Raw genomic sequence first — 19,184 nt, 5'->3', positions numbered from 1 at the left:
AATACCGTTGAATATATATATTTTAATATTTTAGATACTTTTTAAGTACCTGCAGTCAACTTCTGCAATAGGTTAGGACAGGGGTACTCAACTCTTACACTATGAGGTCTGTAGCATGCTGGTTTTCTGTCCTACCTGATAATTAATTGCACACACACCTGGTGTCCCAGGTCTAAATCAGTCCCTGATTAGAGGGGAACCATAACAAAAATGCAGTGGAACTGGCTTCGAGGTCCAGAGTTGAGTTTGAGGGTGTTAGGAGATAAAGCAGATCGCGTTCTTCATTTCACTTTTCACATTATTTTACATGATGAAGTTTACCGTAGTTCCCCAGAACAGTTTAGCCAGTTAATTGTTTGTTTGTAAAAGAGAAAGAGGAAGTCCAGCTCTGTATTGACAGGGGTCACATTTTATATGGAAAGTCCATGTTTTTTTGCTTCAATAGAATGATCAGGGACGTGCAACTGTAGTTTTACTTAACAGAAAATACATAAGTGCAACACATTCAGCAAAAAAATTGCTTAATTTCATCAGAAGTGCAACGCTATTTGGCTGGCAGCCACATCAGTAAATGAGCTTACAATGAAAAATGTATTTTTTTCAAAAACTATGCATGTTTCAAACTTCTATCATAGAAAGAATATAGCCAGCTACATTTCCTAATGTTTTGCTTAAAGTTAATCTAAGTAGCTACACATCAGTAAGAGCGCTGTCTGCTGATAGATGAGAATTCACAAACGGGCATTCTAAGTGGAGAAGTAAAACTGAAGCACAAAATTTGGCTGATACCGAGTAGAAATTCCAAGAAGCACTTTAGATCTGTGTATAATATATAATTTTTTTCCAGCGTGAAAAACACAGAATTCTGCGTTAACGCGACCCCTAAGTTTAACTTGCAAGTTATCTAAGCATAGCAACACCCACCCGTAGCACGCACTCCAGCAGGTATATTGCACTGGTCACCCCCAAAGTCAACACTTCCTTTGGCCGCCTTTCCTTCCAGTTCTCTGCTGCCAATGACTGGAACGAATTGCAAAAATCTCTGAAGCTGGAGTCTTATATCTCCCTCTCTAACTTTAAGCATCAGCTGTCAGAGCAGCTTACCGATCACTGTACCTCCTGTACATAGCCAATCTGAAAATAGCACACCCGACTACCTCATCCCAATTCTATTACTTACCCTCTTGCTCTTTTGCACCCCAGTATCTCTACTTGCACATCTATCACTTCAGTATTAATGCTAAATTGTAATTATTTTCGCCTTTTGGGCATATTTATTGCCTACCTCCCTACTCTTCTACATTTGCACACTGTACAAAGATTTTTCTATTTTTATTTTCTTTTGTGTTATTGACTGTACGTTTGTTTATGTGTAACTCTGTTGTTGTTTTTGTAGCACTGCTTTGCTTTATCTTGGCCAGGTCGCAGTTGTAAATGAGAACTTGTTCTCAACTGGCCTACCTGGTTAAATAAAGGTGAAATAAAAAAGTGGATGAATTAATAAGGTCACGGGGCATCATATAGTGTTCGCTTTCTGCCGTGTTTGAGAAGTCAAAGCCCTTTGGATGAGTTATCTGTACAGCTTCCGCTGCTTGATTTCCTGCTCCTCCAGACTCTTCTCCAAACAGAGCAGGCAGGCCCGTTGCCCTAGCGACTCCAGACTCCATACTGACACAGCGTGTACAGATGCTCCTTCAGAAAAGCATGTGCCAAAACTTTGTTCAATTGCACAATGTCTCTCGTTCACATTTGATTGTAAATGTCCAAACTCACAAAAAATGACATTCAGTAGCTCCTACCTATATATGTATAACTTAATGAGCTGGATTATCTGTCTTTGCAATTTGCTTATTTCCGTTTGCGCTTGTTAGCATATTTAACTAGCAGCCTCCATGGAAATTCGCTATTACTTGTGCTCATTTTATTAGCATTCTGGTAATAGACGCACAGCCAAAGGGCTTTTTCGGGGGGGTTTGTCGCTGTCCGCAATAGGCTGAACTGAAGGCTTGTAGGCCTGTTGTAAGGCAGGTCCTCACCAGACATCACCGGCAACAATGTCGCCTATGGGCACAAACCCACCGTCGCTGGACCAGACAGGACTGGCAAAAAGTGCTCTTCACTGAGGAGTCGCGGTTTTGTCTCACCGGGGGTGATGGTCGGATTCGCGTTTATCGTCGAGGGAATGAGAGTTACACTGAGGCCTGTACTCTGGAGCGGGATCGATTTGGAGGTGGAGGGTCCGTCATGGTCTGGGGCGGTGTGTCACAGCATCATCGGACTGAGCTTGTTGTCATTGCAGGCAAAGACATCCTCCTCCCTCATGTGGTACCCTTCCTGCAGGCTCATCCTGACATGATCCTCCAGCATGACAATGCCACCAGCCATACTGCTCGTTCTGTGCGTGATTTCCTGCAAGACAGGAATGTCAGTGTTCTGCCATGGCCAGCAAAGAGCCCGGATCTCAATCCCATTGAGCACTTCTGGAACCCGTTGGATCGGAGGGTGAGGGCTAGGGCCATTCCCCCCCAGAAATGTCTTGCAGGTGCCTTGGTGGAAGAGTGGGGTAACATCTCACAGCAAGAACTGGCAAATCTGGTGCAGTCCATGAGGAACTGATGCACTGCAGTACTTAATGCAGCTGGTGGCCACACCAGATACTGACTGTTACTTTTGATTTTGACCCCCCCCTTTGTTCAGGGACACATTATTCCATTTCTGTTAGTCACATGTCTGTGGAACTTGTTCAATTTATATCTCAGTTGTTGAATCTTGTTATGTTCATACAAATATTTACACATGTTAAGTTTGCTGAAAATAAACACAGTTGACAGTGAGAGGACGTTTCTTTTTTTGCTGAGTTTACATGTGACTCTGGATGACACCATAATGATATGTTTCCAACATTAGGGCTGTTTTTCGAAATAAGTTAAATCTGCTTCGTGTTTTGTTTCCTTGCCACGATACTGACGTGTATCGCGATACTGGTATCGTCCTGGCCCTAATTCACAGTCTAACAAACTAGATATAAACAAGATCCCATGGTAAAGACAGCGTTGATGAACCTCGCAAAAAATAGTTTTCAACTCCAGACCCAAAGCCCATAGAGAGTAATTACACTGCTGCTCATTATCTTGGCTTATATTCTCGGCAGATATCAAAGGGTCGTCTCAGTGTAAATAATGCCTAATCACCGCTATGATGTTTCTGGGCAGAAAACATGGAGAAATACATTAAAGGGGGCCAAAGATGGAGAGGCAACGCCAGACTAGTCACACTCTAATAGGATAGCCTATGTGTGTCTGTATTGTTCTTCAAGAGGCTAGTTTCACTTTTTCTTTTTGGAATTTTCCATGTTTCATACTTTCTGGAACACATTTTTGAACATATTTAAAACAGAGCAACTCCTGTATCAAGCTGCTTAAAAATACACACTGACACTAAGGCCAAAGGTTGTATATGAGTAGTATGTATCTTTGCATATTCATAACACACTTTGATAGGATGGTTGTGATGAAGGGTTAAAAACAGCCAGGGACTAACCTGATTGGCTCTCTTCAGGTCTGACATCACCACTTCAATCTCATCGGCCCTGCAGAAAGAACAGGGCATGTAATCAACAAGGAGGCAAACAAAAGGCTTGGCACACAAGCAACAGGATGGAACAGTATAAAATAGCGTACATTTGTAGAGTGATAGATAACTGTGTGTTCACATGAGTGGGACTGAGTGTTAACATGCACTGTACTGTTCTGTAGGTGCATTTGCACACAATTCTGTATACAACTATACAATATATATGTACAACCATAACTGTATATACAGACTGGAATCCTACTGTATACAGAAACCTGACAATACGTTCTTACTGTATGTGTTTGTGTGTTTGATAGTGAGAGCTTCGTCCTCTAGAGTTGGCTTTCTGCATGTCTCGTCCCGGCCTGGCCCATGCCCATTAAGACCCTCTCAGTTACACCCTAATCCTTCCGTCTCCCTGCCACTCTGTCCCTTCCTGAGCCATGAGGACAAGCCCTGCCGTAAAACAGAGGGATTACACTAATATCGTTTTTAGGCCTCCCCCTTAATACACACTAATCTCATATCATATTTTTCCATTCTGTTTAGCGGCCGGGCTCAAGCCCACAAATGGCATTCGACTTAGGAGTTTATTCACATCTCTCCATGCTTAACCCCAGGGTTAAAGGTATGCTTCGCTGGTTAGTATTATCCCACACTTTGTGCTCCTCCGTCAGCTACTGGACAATTGTTCAGTGACTCAATAGGATTTACTACACTAGAGTTGGAACTGAACGTGCATTTGAAAATGTGATATTTGACATTTAATTTGATATTCCCTTATCGTGTTAGAGGAACAGGTGTTAAATCCATTCCAGCAAATAGAAACACTATCGGGTTTTGTGTCATGCAACCAATTGCGAGTGTGTTTGTGAGTGCGTGTTTGTGAGTATGTGTTTGTGAGTGTGTGTGTGTGTGTGTGTGTGTGTGTGTGTGAGTATGTGTTTGTGAGTGTGTGTGTGTGTGTTTGTGAGTGTGTGTTTGTGAGTGTGTGTTTGTGAGTGTGTGTTTGTGAGTGTGTGTTTGTGAGTGTGTGTGTGTGTGTGTGTGTGTGGTGTGTGTGTGAGTATGTGTTTGTGAGTGTGTGTTTGTGAGTGTGTGTTTGTGAGTGTGTGTGTGTGTGTGTGTGTGTGTGTGTGTGTGTGTGTGTGTGTGTGTGTGTGTGTGTGTTTGTGAGTGTGTGTGTGTGTGTGTGTGTGTGTGAGTGTGTGTGTGTGTGTGTGTGTGTTTGTGAGTGTGTGTTTGTGAGTGTGTGTTTGTGAGTGTGTGTGTGTGTGTGTGTGTGTGTGTGTGTGTGTGAGTATGTGTTTGTGAGTGTGTGTGTGTGTGTGTGTGTGTGTGTGTGTGAGTATGTGTTTGTGAGTGTGTGTGTGTGTGTGTGTGTGTGTGTTTGTGAGTGCGTGTTTGTGAGTGTGTGTTTGTGAGTGTGTGTGTGTGTGTGTGTGTGTGTGTGTTTGTGAGTGTGTGTTTGTGAGTGTGTGTGTTTGTGAGTGCGTGTTTGTGAGTGTGTGTTTGTGAGTGTGTGTGTTTTGGGTTGACGGTAGTACTTCTACCCTTGGTTTTTTAATTACCCCAGCCAGTCAGAATTGCAGGGCTCAGATAACGGTTTCTTCTCAGTGGGCCCCTTCCATTTATGCAGGCTCAGGCTGTTGCAACGCTCACACGCTGAGTGGAGCCAAATGTTGCCATGCTTAATTTAATGGCAACATCTAATTATAGATAATAACTTTGAATGCTTTAAATTATGTTAATTGGTTTCGTGTCACATTTTAAGTGCACGGCATATTTGTAATGAGCAGGGATTATCATTGAGATGCATTGTTATTCATAATAAACTGTAGATCAACTGCTTCTATAAAAGATTGCAATGTGATACCGATACTGCTGATTGAGACACGGCCACAAACAAATAGTGTTGTGGATGGAAACAACACACATGGGGCCAATACAACCCTCTGGCTGCAGTCCAAATCATATGACATTAAATCTCCTCTACTGTTAAAAGCATTCTGTGTTTGGACAACACAATCCAATTGTAAAAGCTTCTGGAGAGAGAGAGACGAGGAAAAGCTTTCCCAACCAGTTAGTGTTGTGATTTTAACAAGATACCCAGGCATTAACAATGTGTGCTGCTCTTGATACTAATGCAACCCAAATAGCATTGGAATTTGATAGTTCAATCAAGGTACAGATGCAAAGTATTATTAAATACCTTTGGATTTGCCTGGATTTGGGAATTAGGGAAAGGAAATACTGCTGTAACGCTGAGAGGAGGATCAGCGATTAGGTTTGGGAAAAGAATGTATTAACAGCGTGTGATCTGTGGTCATGGCACCGATGCACAATCCCCCACTCACCCCCATCCCCTCACCCAGCCGTGCTACAACACAACCCAGTTACACTGGGACAAGGACAATACACTGTCACATCACAACAAGACTGTTCTATTGGAGGGATACAAGGCAAGCTAAGGGAAATCATTTGTTGTGATTCTCCAGACATCTGATATGAAGCATACATATAGAAATAGTCAATGCATGGAAATCACTGCCCCAAAAATGCAACTGAATGTATTCAGAATGTCAGTAAATGTGGAATCTAAGCCGGAGACTCTGGGATTAAGACCAGAGCAGGCAGCACATTCTGGGGAACATATCTTGGTTGTCTAGGTCTGGGCACCTACAACACCCCCACACAGTCAGTCACAGTAGTCGCTACCTGACCGCGTGCGGTAAAACCACATTCAGACCACAGTGAGAGTGAACAAACATCTCCCTCTGGGTGTACAGTGAACTATATTCACACAGTACAGGCCCTGACTCCAGACTACAGAGGACCGTAGGTGTTTGCCCTGCGCCTCTTCGGGATCGGTGTCCCTTCCACGGGACGTTTGAGCTAACGTAGGCTAATGCGATTAGCATGAGGTTGTAAGTAACAAGAAAATTTCCCAGGACATAGACATATCTGATATTGGCAGAAAGCTTGAATTCTGGTTAATCTAACTGCACTGTCCAATTTACAGTAACTATTACAGTGAAATAATACCATGCTATTGTTTGAGGAGAGTGCACAGTTTTGAACATGAAAAGTTATTAATAAACAAATGAGACATAGTTGGGCTGGCTTGATACAAAATCTTGAACAGAAATGCAATGGTTCATTTGATCAGTCTACAACTTTGCACATACACTGCTGCCATCTAGTGTCAAAATCTAAATTGCAGCTGGGCTGGAATAATACATTATGCATTTCTCTTGCGTTTCAAAGATGATGGTACAAAATAACGTTTGTTTTTTTCTACGTATTATCTTTTACCAGATCTATTGTGTTATATTCTCCTACATTCCTTTCACATTTCCACAAACTTTAAAGTGTTTCTGTTCAAATGGTACCAAGAATATGCATTCCTTGCTTCAGGGCCTGAGTTACAGGCAGTTAGTTTTGGGTATGTCATTTTAGGAGAAAATTGAAAAAAAGGAGCGGATCCTTAAGAGTTTTTAAGAAAGGATCTGCTGTGAAAACACATTGATTAATGAAGTCCTTAAGGATGGAGTGTGAGTAGCAGGACACACCTGGAAAATCCCAATATCCCCTTTCCTGGAGGGTTTCCTGTTCGGCATCTGGTAGGCCGAGCGTAGAGAGGCCCGACATTAGGGTTGAGAAGTACAGGGGTTCCCAAACTTTTTTACTCAGGCTCCCCTTCCAGCATTGGGGAACATCCCACGCCCCACCCCCCCCCACGCGCACAATGTCTATTTCTATTGGCACAAGCACTGTTCATGAAAAAAACTGTTGATGGCGGAGATAAAATATTGCAGGTTTAAAGCTTATTTCCTGCAATTCTACACATTGTGTGTATTCATGAGATATTTGAGTGACTCGAACATTACTACAAAATCTATGGGCTAAAAAAAAACTAGCTAAAAGGACGTTTCTGACAAGTTATAAATAGCTCTCTAAGGCATGCAATGACTAACATGACAAGAGGAACTGATGATGCACTACCCAATTTTGAAATTTCACCTTGTGCATTCTACTATTACAACTTCCAAGAGTAAGTTGAAAGCCGGACCGAGTTCCTTAAAAAAGGACCCTGTGTTTAATAGTAGAATGCACAAGGTGAAATTTCAAAATTGGGTAGCGCATCATCAGTATTCCTCTTGTCATTGCATACCTTAGAAAGCTGTTTATAACTTGTCAGAAATGTACAGGTCAATCAACCCATGTCAGCTATCGTTTTTAGCTAGTTTTTAAGCCCATAGATTTGTAGTAATGTTTGAGTCACCCCCGCGCCCCACAGTTTGGGAACCACTGGAGCAGTAGAGAGTGGTAGCTTTCTCTCTCTTGATACATTAGCTAATGGCCACAGGTTCAAGTTCAGGGGTTCAGATTCAAGTTCAAATTCACAGCTCTCAAGTGTTGAATACAGAATTCAAATGTCATGAAGTTATAAACAAGACTCCCAGAGACTTAGGGAACAGTGCAGTTATAAACAAGACTCCCAGAGACTTTGGGAACAGTGCAGTTATAAACAAGACTCCCAGAGACTTAGGGAACATTGCAGTTATAAACAAGACTCCCAGAGACTTAGGGAACAGTGCAGTTATAAACAAGACTCCCAGAGACTTAGGGAACAGTGCAGTTATAAACAAGACTCCCAGAGACTTAGGGAACAGTGCAGTTATAAACAAGACTCCCAGAGACTTAGGGAACAGTGCAGTTATAAACAAGACTCCCAGAGACTTAGGGAACAGTGCAGTTATAAACAAGACTCCCAGAGACTTAGGGAACAGTGCAGTTATAAACAAGACTCCCAGAGACTTAGGGAACAGTGCAGTTATAAACAAGACTCCCAGAGACTTTGGGAACAGTGCAGTAGGTTAAGGTGTTGGGGCTCCACAATTCTTCTACCACTATCCAGAATGCTTAATCATAAATACTGCAAATGTGCTGAATATGATGTAGTCTGTTGAGCTCACCCTGGATGCATTTTGAACCCCAATACCTGACATTAAAACGTCACCACCTCAGATGACTTGAGCCAGAGTGAACCGAAGGTGTGCAAATGGCCCCTGTAGTGGTGCTGAAGGTGTGTGTTGGGGTTTTCTGGTCAAAACCAGGGGCCGGGGCCCTCTTCTCTCGGCCGCCCTGACCTTTCCATCGCCACCTGTCGGAAATGAGCCGTTAACTCCTCTGGTCGGGCTCTGTGACAAGTCCGGAACGCTACGATACGCCTCCGGTAATCCTTTCCTCTTCACCACTTTATCCCTCTCCCTCTATCCCTCTCTCTCTCTTCCCTTCATATCCTGTGCCCCCTTACTCCCAGCCCAATCCCCCTGGGCCAGCACGACATTTCACAGATTTCGCCCATTAGATTTTCATTTTCCTCCCGCTCTCTTTCAGCACAGCCAATGTCGCCTTGGAGATTGTTCGCTTTCCTCCTTTGTCTTTTTTTCCCCCCTCACTCACTTACTCGCTCCCTCTTTCTCTCTTCTGGTGTAGTTGCTTAACCTTTCTGCGGCTGGAGAGGCAAAATGGCCCCCGGGGTTTGGCTCTTCTCGCTGTGTGTGTGTGTGTAGGAGGAGGAGAATGGAAGGCCATGTTAACATGGCCATTCTTCACACTGATGTGCTCGTCACAATATTGTTCTCCACTTTTATTACAGTTTCCACCCACAACAATCACATAGACCCAAGAGACAATGATACTGCTGGACCCGTAACACTCATCCACCAAGCTAGCACAGCCTATGCAGGAAGTACACATCATTTAGTAGAGCACCATGAACCATTATTTTATGTGCCTGGTTACAAAGTCCAGGGAAAATGAAAAGGGTGGGGATATCATACATACAACACTCCACATATGATACCATTCTTCCCAACATACAAAAGATGTCCTCAGAGGGAAGAAATAGCATTGTGCTGATAGTGTTGTTGCCCCGTTGTTGCGCTCGCCCAAAATAGAGCTAAAGCTAACGTCTGGAGTGAAATGTTCCAGTTCTGTCCTACAACACACACGGTCACACACATATTGTATTATGCTACCAGGCCTGACATGCTCTGCTGCTGAATCTCTCTATCAATCCAGAGCTGTGTTTATATTGCTCGGGCCATGGAGCTCTGCTTACAGTGTCACCGTGGGGGTTTGCAATAATATTGTGGAGGTCCGCCTGTGATGTCATTTGTAGCACTGGAGAACACTATAAATAGGCTCTTTTGGGATGGCTTGCCAGTCATAATATAATAACTTAGAGGAAGAGGCCTCTGTGAAAAAAGAAAGTGGGTTTTAAAGGGTTCTGGTGATGAAAATAGGTGTGTTCGTGTGCGTGGGATGTGAATCAGCCAGTCCCTATTCTGCAGAAGAAGAAATCTCATCTGACAGCAAGGGGTGTGATGGTGATGAGTGGAGGGACATTGGCCGTGGCATATCATAAATAGAGACAGAGAAATAGAGAGAGGGAGAAAGAGTGAAAGAGGATGAGAGAAAGGAAGACAGATGAAGGAGAGCGAGACAGATGAAGGAGACAGAGCGAGACAGATGAAGGAGAGAGAGAGAGAGAGAGAGAGAGAGAGAGAGAGAGAGAGAGAGAGAGAGAGAGAGAGAGAGAGAGAGAGAGAGAGAGAGAGAGAGAGAGAGAGAGAGCTCATCCCAGCCCGATGCCAAATCACAACACATCAGGGCACCGGGGAGGGAAACGGAGCTCCGACCGAGCAGAAACGCCACCGTCAAAAAAGCCCACCGCCAGCGTGCCCGAGACCATGTCATAGCACCGTGCCGGTGTCTGGGAGACACACACACAACCCGCGACGGGTTGGGGGTAGAGGCGTGAACAAACCTGACATTTTTCTCTTGGAGGAGCGAGTGGCTGAGGAAATCGGACTGCCATCAGGGTTTAAGGCTGCTCATTTGAGTGCCTGTCCACATGCGCCCCGTACGTGCAGGCCAACTCAAATAAATCAACACAGATCGCCCAGATACGGAGAAACAGACACTCGCACAAATTACATGGATGTGTACATACACACACACACACACACCCTTCTCCAAACAGACACACACACACATCCCACCTTCATCTCTCTCCCCTCTTATAATTTATTTTCCCTTCTTCCTCTTCTCCTCTCATCTATCCTCTTTCCCCTTGTTCTCTCCCTCCCTCTCTCACCTCCCCTCCTCCCACCTTTGCCTGCCTCCCTCCTCACCCCTCCCTCCCCCTCTCTCTCACCTCTGCCTCTCACTCTCCCCTCCCTCCCTGCTCTCTCTGTGGGCCTGTCATGTGCTAGGCTGATGTTATTAATGTGCACAGCTCTGGCGAGGCTGAGGCCCTGCCTGCACCAGCTCAACTGGCTCTTGGCTCTGTGGGCACACATACCAACGCACATGCACACACATCCTGTCTAACTGCTCCACCAAAGACGGAGACTGGGAAAGAGTGGGCGTGAGAGAGAAGGAGAGAATGGGCTCTCCATGGAACAGCTTGAGAGATTGTGTGTGTGTCGAGAGTGTGTGTGTCAGCGTGTGTGTGTACTATATGTGAGAAAGAGAGAGCGCCATGTTCTACCAACTGAGCCACATGGGACCTCACATCACTACTTCACAGGAGAGGCATTTGAACGTAAACATTTATTTTTTATTCAAATACATTTTTGGGCAGAAATGCTTTCTGGAACGTGAACTTTCATGTGCCTTAAACGTTTATGCTATCTGAAATTACACATTTTTATTGTTAAATTACGAGCCTAGTTGGTTTAGCCACAGAAAAAAGATAGGAACTTTCCTGCTAGCCATGATTGGCTGAGATAATGGATGGGCTGGACATGCCAAGAGAGGAGAGAGGATTGGTCTGCCATGTAGCATGCTTCTGTCTAGAACATGAGCTGCTAAGTATGTGTAGGTAATCCTTTCTAACGCAGCTTTTTTGAGAGATATCACAAAGAACTGCAAAAGTGTTGCTAATGCTCTCCACTTTCTGGAGGACGATTGTGCCATGCTGACTCTCTCTGACTCTGATTTAGGTAAAAACATTAATTGAACCAGACATGGAGTCTTCTGAACCGGCGTTCAACAGTGTTATTGTCACAGAAGAAGTTGATCGAGTTTTAAAGTCAGTGGTATGCTCAGTGGAAACAGAGGATGATCGCTAAGGAGATGGAGAAAATTCTAGCGTTTGATTGAAAATATGTGTAGGGAGTCGAAAAGAGAACACACAGGCTGTTGTATAAAACACCTGTCTCCGGATAACATCTTCAAACTAAGGGCAACCATGGCATCAGTGACAGAGAGGGAGAAGCATTCATCCAGCGAACAGTACACACATTTTCTGACAAAATTAGAAACATATACTATCTGAAAATGTAGCTAGCTAGACTCTGTTACCCGTATACAGTACCAGTCAAAAGTTTGGACACACCTAATTCAAGGGTTTTTCTTAATTTTTACTATTTTCTACATTGTAGAATAATAGTGAAGACATCAAAACCATGAAATAACACATATGGAATCATGTAGTAAGCAAAAAAGTGTTAAACAAATCAAATATATTTTATATTTCAGATTGTTCAAAGTAGCCACCCTTTGCCTTGATGAGAGCTTTGAACACTCTTGGCATTCTCTCAACCAGATTCATGAGGAGTCACCTGGAATGCATTTCAATTAACAGGTGTGCCTTGTTAAAAGTTAATTTGTGGAATTTCATTCCTTCTTAATGCGTTTGAGCCAATCAGTTGTGTTGTGACAAGGTAGGGGTGGTATACAGAAGATAGCCCTATTTGGTAAAAGACCAAGTCCATATTATGCAAAGAACAGCTCAAATAAGCAAAGAGAAATGACAGTCCATTACTTTAAGACATGAAGGTCAGTTAATCCAGAAATTGTCAAAAACTTTGAACGTTTCTTCAAGTGCAGTCGCAAAAAACATCAAGGGCTATGATGACACTGACACTCTCATGTGGACCGTCACAGGAAAGGAAGACCCAGAGTTACCTCTGCTGCAGAGAATAAGTTCATTAGAGTTACCTGCACCTCAGAAATTGCAGCTCAAATAAATGCTTCAGAGTTTAAGTAACAGACACATCTCAACAACTGTTCAGAGGAGACTGCGTGAATCAGGCCTTCATGGTCGAATTGCTGCGAAGAAACCACTACTAAAGGACACCAATAAGAAGAAGAGACTTGCTTGGGCCAAGAAACACAAGTAATGGACATTAGACCGGTTCCCACCGTGAAGCATGGAGGTGATAATGTGATGGTGATTTGCTGGTGACACTGTCTGTGATTTATTTAGAATTCAAGGCACACTTAACCAGCATGGCTACCACAGCATGCGATAAGACATCCCATCTGGTTTTACACTTAGTGGGACTATCATTTGTTTTTCAACAGGTCAATGACCCAAAACACCTCCAGGCTGTGTAAGGGCTATTTGACCAAGAAGGAGAGTGATGGAGTAGTTCATCAGATGACCTGGCCTCCACAATCACCCGACCTCAACCCAATTGAGATGGTTTGGGATGAGTTGGACCGCAGAGTGAAGGAAAAGCAGCCAACAAGTGCTCGGCATATGTGGGAACTCCTTCAAGACTGTTGGAAAAGCATTCCAGGTGAAGCTGGTTGAGAGAATGCCAAGAGTGCGCAATGCTGTCATCAAGGCAAAGGATGGCTACTTTGAAGAATCAAACATATTTTGATTTGTTTAACACTTTTTTGGTTACTACATGATTCCATATGTGTTATTTCATAGTTTTGATGTCTTCACTTTTTTTAACCTTAATTTAACTAGGCAAGTCAGTTAAGAACAAATTCTTATTTTCAATAACAGCCTAGGAACAGTGGGTCAACTGCCTTGTTCAGGGGCAGAACAACAGATTTTTACCTTGTCAGCTCGGGGATTCGATCTTGCAACCTTCCGGTTACTAGTCCAACGCTCTAACCACTAGGCTACCTGCCGATTATGGTTCATTGTTTAGCTAGCTAGCTACATGTCTAAACAAAAGACTCCACTATGCAAGTAACCATTTCACTGTACCGCTTATACCTTCTGTATCCTGTACATGCGACAAATAAACATAGATTTTATTTGATATAGTGTATGTTTATCAGAGATGGTAATGTGAAGAACAACATGACCTGCACCAAAGTCAAATTAGGATATAACGTTAGGCCAACGAGACAGTGTCCAAGTTCTACAATTCTCAAGTAGAATGCCCTGCTTTTATTTTGTCACACTCACAACCGTAAGCTATTTTCTGTAATTAGCTCACCATTAACTTGTAAATCGTGATCTTGATGTAAGTTTATTTCCCTGTAATAATGAATAAAAACTAACTCAAGTTAAGCTGATATGGATAGGGGGCAGTATTTTCACGGCCGGATGAAAAAACGTACCCAATTTAAACTGGTTACTGCTCTTGTCCAGAAACGAGAATATGCATATTATTAGATTTGGATAGAAAACACTCTGAAGTTTCTAAAACTGTTTGAATGGTGTCTGTGAGTATTACGGAACTCATATGGCAGGCAAAAACCTGAGAAAAAGTCAACCAGGAAGTGTAGGATCTGAGAAATGTAGTTCTTCTTTCTAGTCCCTTTCGAAACTACAGTATCTGTGCTGTTACGTTGCACTTTCTAAGGCTTCCATTGGCTATCTAAAGCCTTCAGAAAGTGGATTGAGCCTTCTCCTGTCTCTGGGCAGAGCATAGGAAGGAGCTCAGTTACTGAGTGGTCTGCCTGAGGACAAAGAGATTGGATATGCGCGTTCCCGCGAGCATGCTGTTTTTTCTTTTCCTCCTTGAATGAATACACTATTGTCCGGTTGGAATATTATCGCAATTTTACATAAAAATACCATAAAAATTTATTTTAAACAGCGTTTGACATGCTTCTGTGGAACATAATAGAAGCAATGGAACATTTTGACTTTTTGTGTCTCGAAATGCGCTCGCGCGTTACCCTTTGGATAGTGACCTGAACGCACGAACAAAACGGAGGTATTTGGACATAACTATGGATTATTTCGAACAAAAACAACATTTCTTGTGGAAGTAGCAGTCCTGGGAGTGCATTCTGACGAAGATCAGCAAAGGTAATACAATATTTCTAATACTAATACTAATTCTGAGTTTAGGTTGCCCCAAACTTGGCGGGTGTCTGAATAGCTCGCTGTGATGGCGAGCTATGTACTCAGAATATTGAAAAATGTGCTTTCGCCGAAAAGCTATTTTAAAATCTGACACAGCGATTGCATAAAGGAGTTCTGTATCTATAATTCTTAAAATAATTGTTATATATTTGTCAACGTTTATGATGAGTATTTTTGTAAATTCACCGGATGTTTTTGGTGGGAATACATTTTCTGAACATCACGCGCCAATGTAAAAAGCTGTTTTTGGCTATAAATATGAACTTGATTGAACAAAACATACATGTATTATATAACATAATGTCCTAGGAGTGTCATCTGATGAAGATCATCAAAGGTTAGTGCTTCATTTAGCTGTGTTTTGGGTTTTATTGACATATATGCTTGCTTGGAAAATGGCTATGTGGTTATTTTGGTCTATGTACTCTGGAATCGCGTCGCGCGAAATACAAATACCTCATAAATGCTATAACTTCAATTTCTCAAAAATATGACGATTTTACACCATTTTATTGATACACCTCTCCTGAATCGAACCACGTTGTCCGATTTCAAAAAGGCTTTACAGCAAAAGCAAAACATTAGATTATGTTAGGAGAGTACCCAGCCAAAAATAATCACACTGCCATTTTCAAAGCAACTAGCATGCATCACAAATACCCAAAACACAGCTAAATGCAGCACTAACCTTCGACAATCTTCATCAGATGACACTCCTAGGACATCATGTTACACAATACATGCATTTTTTGTTCGATAAAGTTCATATTTATATATAAAAACAGCATTTTACATCGGCGCGTGACGTTCAGAAAATATTTTCCCTCAAATGCTTCCGGTGAAGCAGCGCTACAATTTACAATATTACTATTCGAAAACATTGTTAAAATGTAATATTGTCATTCAAAGAATTATAATAATTTATGTCCCAATAGCTCCTTCTTGTTAGCGCGTTCCGAAGGCTACTCATAATGTACGAGGCGCACGGGACTTGCCGTCACGAATGTGCAAAAAATATATATTTACGTTCGTTCAAACATGTCAAACGTTGTATAATATAAATCTTTAGGGCCTTTTTCAATCAGAGGTTCAATAATATTCAAGGCGGACGATTGCATTGTCTTACTAAACGTTTCGGAATGAAAGGGTACCCATGGGCGCCTGCGTCATAGTAGTAATGGCCCTCCCTCTATGACCAACTTTCCAAGCCTCTCTTTCGGTCAGTTTTTACCGGAGAAGACTCAAACCACTTTGTAAAGACTGTTGACATCTAGTGGAAGCCTTAGGAAGTGCTAAATGAATCCTAACTCATGGTGTGTTTCATAGGCAAAGTGTTGAAGGTGATTCCACAAATCAGATTTCCACTTCCTGCATTGTATCTTCTCAGGTTTTGGCCTGCCATATGAGTTCTGTCATACTCACAGACACCATTCAAACAGTTTTATAAACTTGAGAGTGTTTTCTATCCAAATCTACTAATTATATGCATATTCTAGTTACTGGGCAGGAGTAGTAACCAGATTAAATCGGGTACGTTTTTTATCCGGCCGTGCAAATACTGCCCCCTAGACCCAACAGGTTAAAACTTTGTCAGCTTTGATATGTTCATTATTTGAACTGGTTAGCTAGCTAGCTAACAAGCTAGAATCTAACCAAAACATGTTTAGAAAGTTGCTTTTAGTTGCCTGGTTTGCTAGATTGACATATACTAAATACATTTTTAAACAGATGGGTTTATTGGTGTTAAAATACACCAGTGATGCTATTTTGGACCACCAGGCTTTATACTTTTTCATAATGACAACGACAAGTTGTCAGACAACAATAGAATGTTCATGATATAACTGTGACAACTGTCTACAGACATGTCGGTAGACGTAGTATAAACCAGCCTTTAGTTTTGAAATCTTTGGTTGTTTAGTACACTACTGTACTCACTCTGTTTAGCACACAGCCTCACATGTGAATCCTTACAGAAATGGGTGGGGCTAAAGCTTAAGAGGGTGTCAACAATGCTGAATGGGTGTAGACAAAGAAGAGCTCTCCGGCAGGTGTAGCAAAACATTCAAGACCCATTTTCTCAAATGTGGGGTTACAAGTTTATTCCAAGCAGAATTACTTTCCCAATGTTCCTCAACTGTAGTGTATGATATACCATTTTCTAGTCTCTACTTTTATCCAATGTAAAAAAAAAAAAAAAAATAAAAAGTGCTACATAAGACTGAATTGAGCTGGTGGGTCACATATGTGTTTGTGTGTGAGATAGCGAGCGAAGGGCCCTCTGTGGAAAGCACCAGAGCTGCTGTTTGCGGAGCCTTCTCGATCAATAGGACATTAATCTTTAAAGGAAACAGAAACACAGGCAGGCGCGCTCAAAGAGCCCAGCTCTTCATGATCTAAGACCTCTCCCATCCAATTTGGGCTGAGGAGAAGCAAGAGACTGCTGTTTTCTTAACCGCACGCACACCTGCAATGAGGTCACGCAGAGTGTGTGTGTGTGGAGGGCACCCCCCCTCCAGGTGTTCAGTCAGCCTCTACCCTGCACAGTGGTCCTGGCACTAGAGTCACTAGCTATATGGGGTGCAGTTTGTCCCTAGGGTGAGGAGATGGGCCAGGTACGTCCAAAAGCATTGGAAGACTGATTCATTCTCTGATCAAACACTGTATTTTACAGGAACCTGATGTACTATGGGGAGATCAAAAGGTGAATGAAAAAGTAGCACCCAGACAGAGGTAAAGTGCCCTGACAGCTGGAGCTACCTGGGCAACCGTGTGTGTGTGTGTGTGTGTGTGTGTGTGTGTGTGTGTGTGTGTGTGTGTGTGTGTGTGTGTGTGTGTGTGTGTGTGTGTGTGTGTGAGCATGTGAGTGCATAGCATGTGTATGTGCTTGTGTGTTACTGTAAGTGTGTGTGGGTCCCTCAACTTAGGCCTCCTCCAGGCACCTGACCATGGACAAACATCCTCTTACAGCTGTGCACACACCTCCCCAGGTGTTCAGTCAGCCTCTACCCTTCACAGTGGGCCTGACACTGTAGTCACTAGCTATTCTACCCACTGGCCTACTTTCTCGCTCCTTTTTCTCCCTCTCTGCAGTCTCTCTTTCTCTCTACCCCTCTTTCTCTACCTCACTCAATGGGGCTGAAGATGCACGAATAACAAATATCTACAGTCACGCAAGCACACACAATGTATACGCATCTACACACAAACAACAAGCACACACAATGTATACTCATCTACACACAAACAACAAGCACACACAATGTATACTCATCTACACACAAACAACACGCACACACAATGTATAGTCATCTACACACAAACAACAAGCACACACAATGTATACTCATCTACACACAAACAACAAGCACACACAATGTATACTCATCTACACACAAACAACAAGCACACACAATGTATACTCATCTACACACAAACAACAAGCACACACAATGTATACTCATCTACACACAAACAACAAGCACACACAATGTATACTCATCTACACACAAACAACAAGCACACACAATGTATACTCATCTACACACAAACAACAAGCACACACAATGTATACGCATCTACACACAAACAAGCACACATGTACAGTACTACACATAGAATAAATAGAACAGACGAATCCTTGTATTTCTATGCATTTAATCTGCAAAATCGAGATTACTTCAGAAAAACTGGGCCCAGGAGGTACCACAGAGGCAGGAGAGATGGGGAAGACACACACAAAAAATCATCAGTCCACATAGCCCAGAAGCGTGCGATGGCTCTGGTCTGTACATCAAATTGCAGTTGGGTGTTTGGGAATTTTCTAAAACGGGCTCCACTGGAGCGATACACACGGTGGTGTGCTGAGAGCCAGGTGTACTGGAGCCCTCAGCCCCCTGGCAATGCTAGCTACCTTACATACATGAACAAACACCCACATGCAAACACACATGCACACATACCAAAACACCTCACTCCATTTAGATGGCAGTTTTCTAAATGGATAAGATCGTATTTGCCTCCATGGAGTTCTTAAAAGCACTTTAGTCAGTCCAAAGGTTAAGATGAATTCAAAATGGTGCTTTCAGCAGTCCCCCAAAAGACTACAAGCTAACTATAGTTTAAACATCCTAAACAACAGAACACTTCAGTCTTGCTCAATACCTCTAGATCTTTGCCTAAATAGACATACCCAAAAGTAACTGCTAGTCATGTGTAATCACATGATTCTGACATGCCAAAACATGGTATATTTGGAAAGAAGACATCTGGGAGATTATGAGGAAATGATCAGAAGATAGGAGTTACATAGTTCAGAATACACAAGATCAAGCACACACAAAATAAAAACAAATCGTTTTTTATTTTGAAAGTAATATTTCATTGACAAGCTATGAGTGAAGTATTGATGCCCAGAGCTGGAAACACATCAGATGGCTTCCATAAAATGTAAACAATATTAGAAAAAAAT

The 19,184-nt window shown here is 42.5% G+C and overlaps 1 protein-coding gene across 3 annotated transcripts in view; it reads right to left on the bottom strand.

The window, feature by feature from the left end:
- The window catches only part of LOC106603419 (homeobox protein cut-like 1), a 221,878-nt gene that overhangs the window by 61,981 nt on the left and 140,713 nt on the right, over positions 1–19,184 (bottom strand). For all 3 annotated transcript variants that reach the window (XM_045717150.2, XM_045717152.2, XM_045717151.2), the window contains exon 9: positions 3,541–3,589. In XM_045717150.2, coding sequence (XP_045573106.1) covers positions 3,541–3,589 — 49 coding nt within the window. The remainder of the gene's footprint in view (positions 1–3,540; positions 3,590–19,184) is intronic.

Source organism: Salmo salar, chromosome 04 (genome assembly GCF_965601325.2).
Source record: "Salmo salar chromosome 04, fSalSal1, whole genome shotgun sequence".
NCBI lineage: Eukaryota > Metazoa > Chordata > Actinopteri > Salmoniformes > Salmonidae > Salmo > Salmo salar.
Note: the sequence above shows the minus strand (reverse complement) of the source record. Positions and strands in the feature narration are given on the sequence as shown.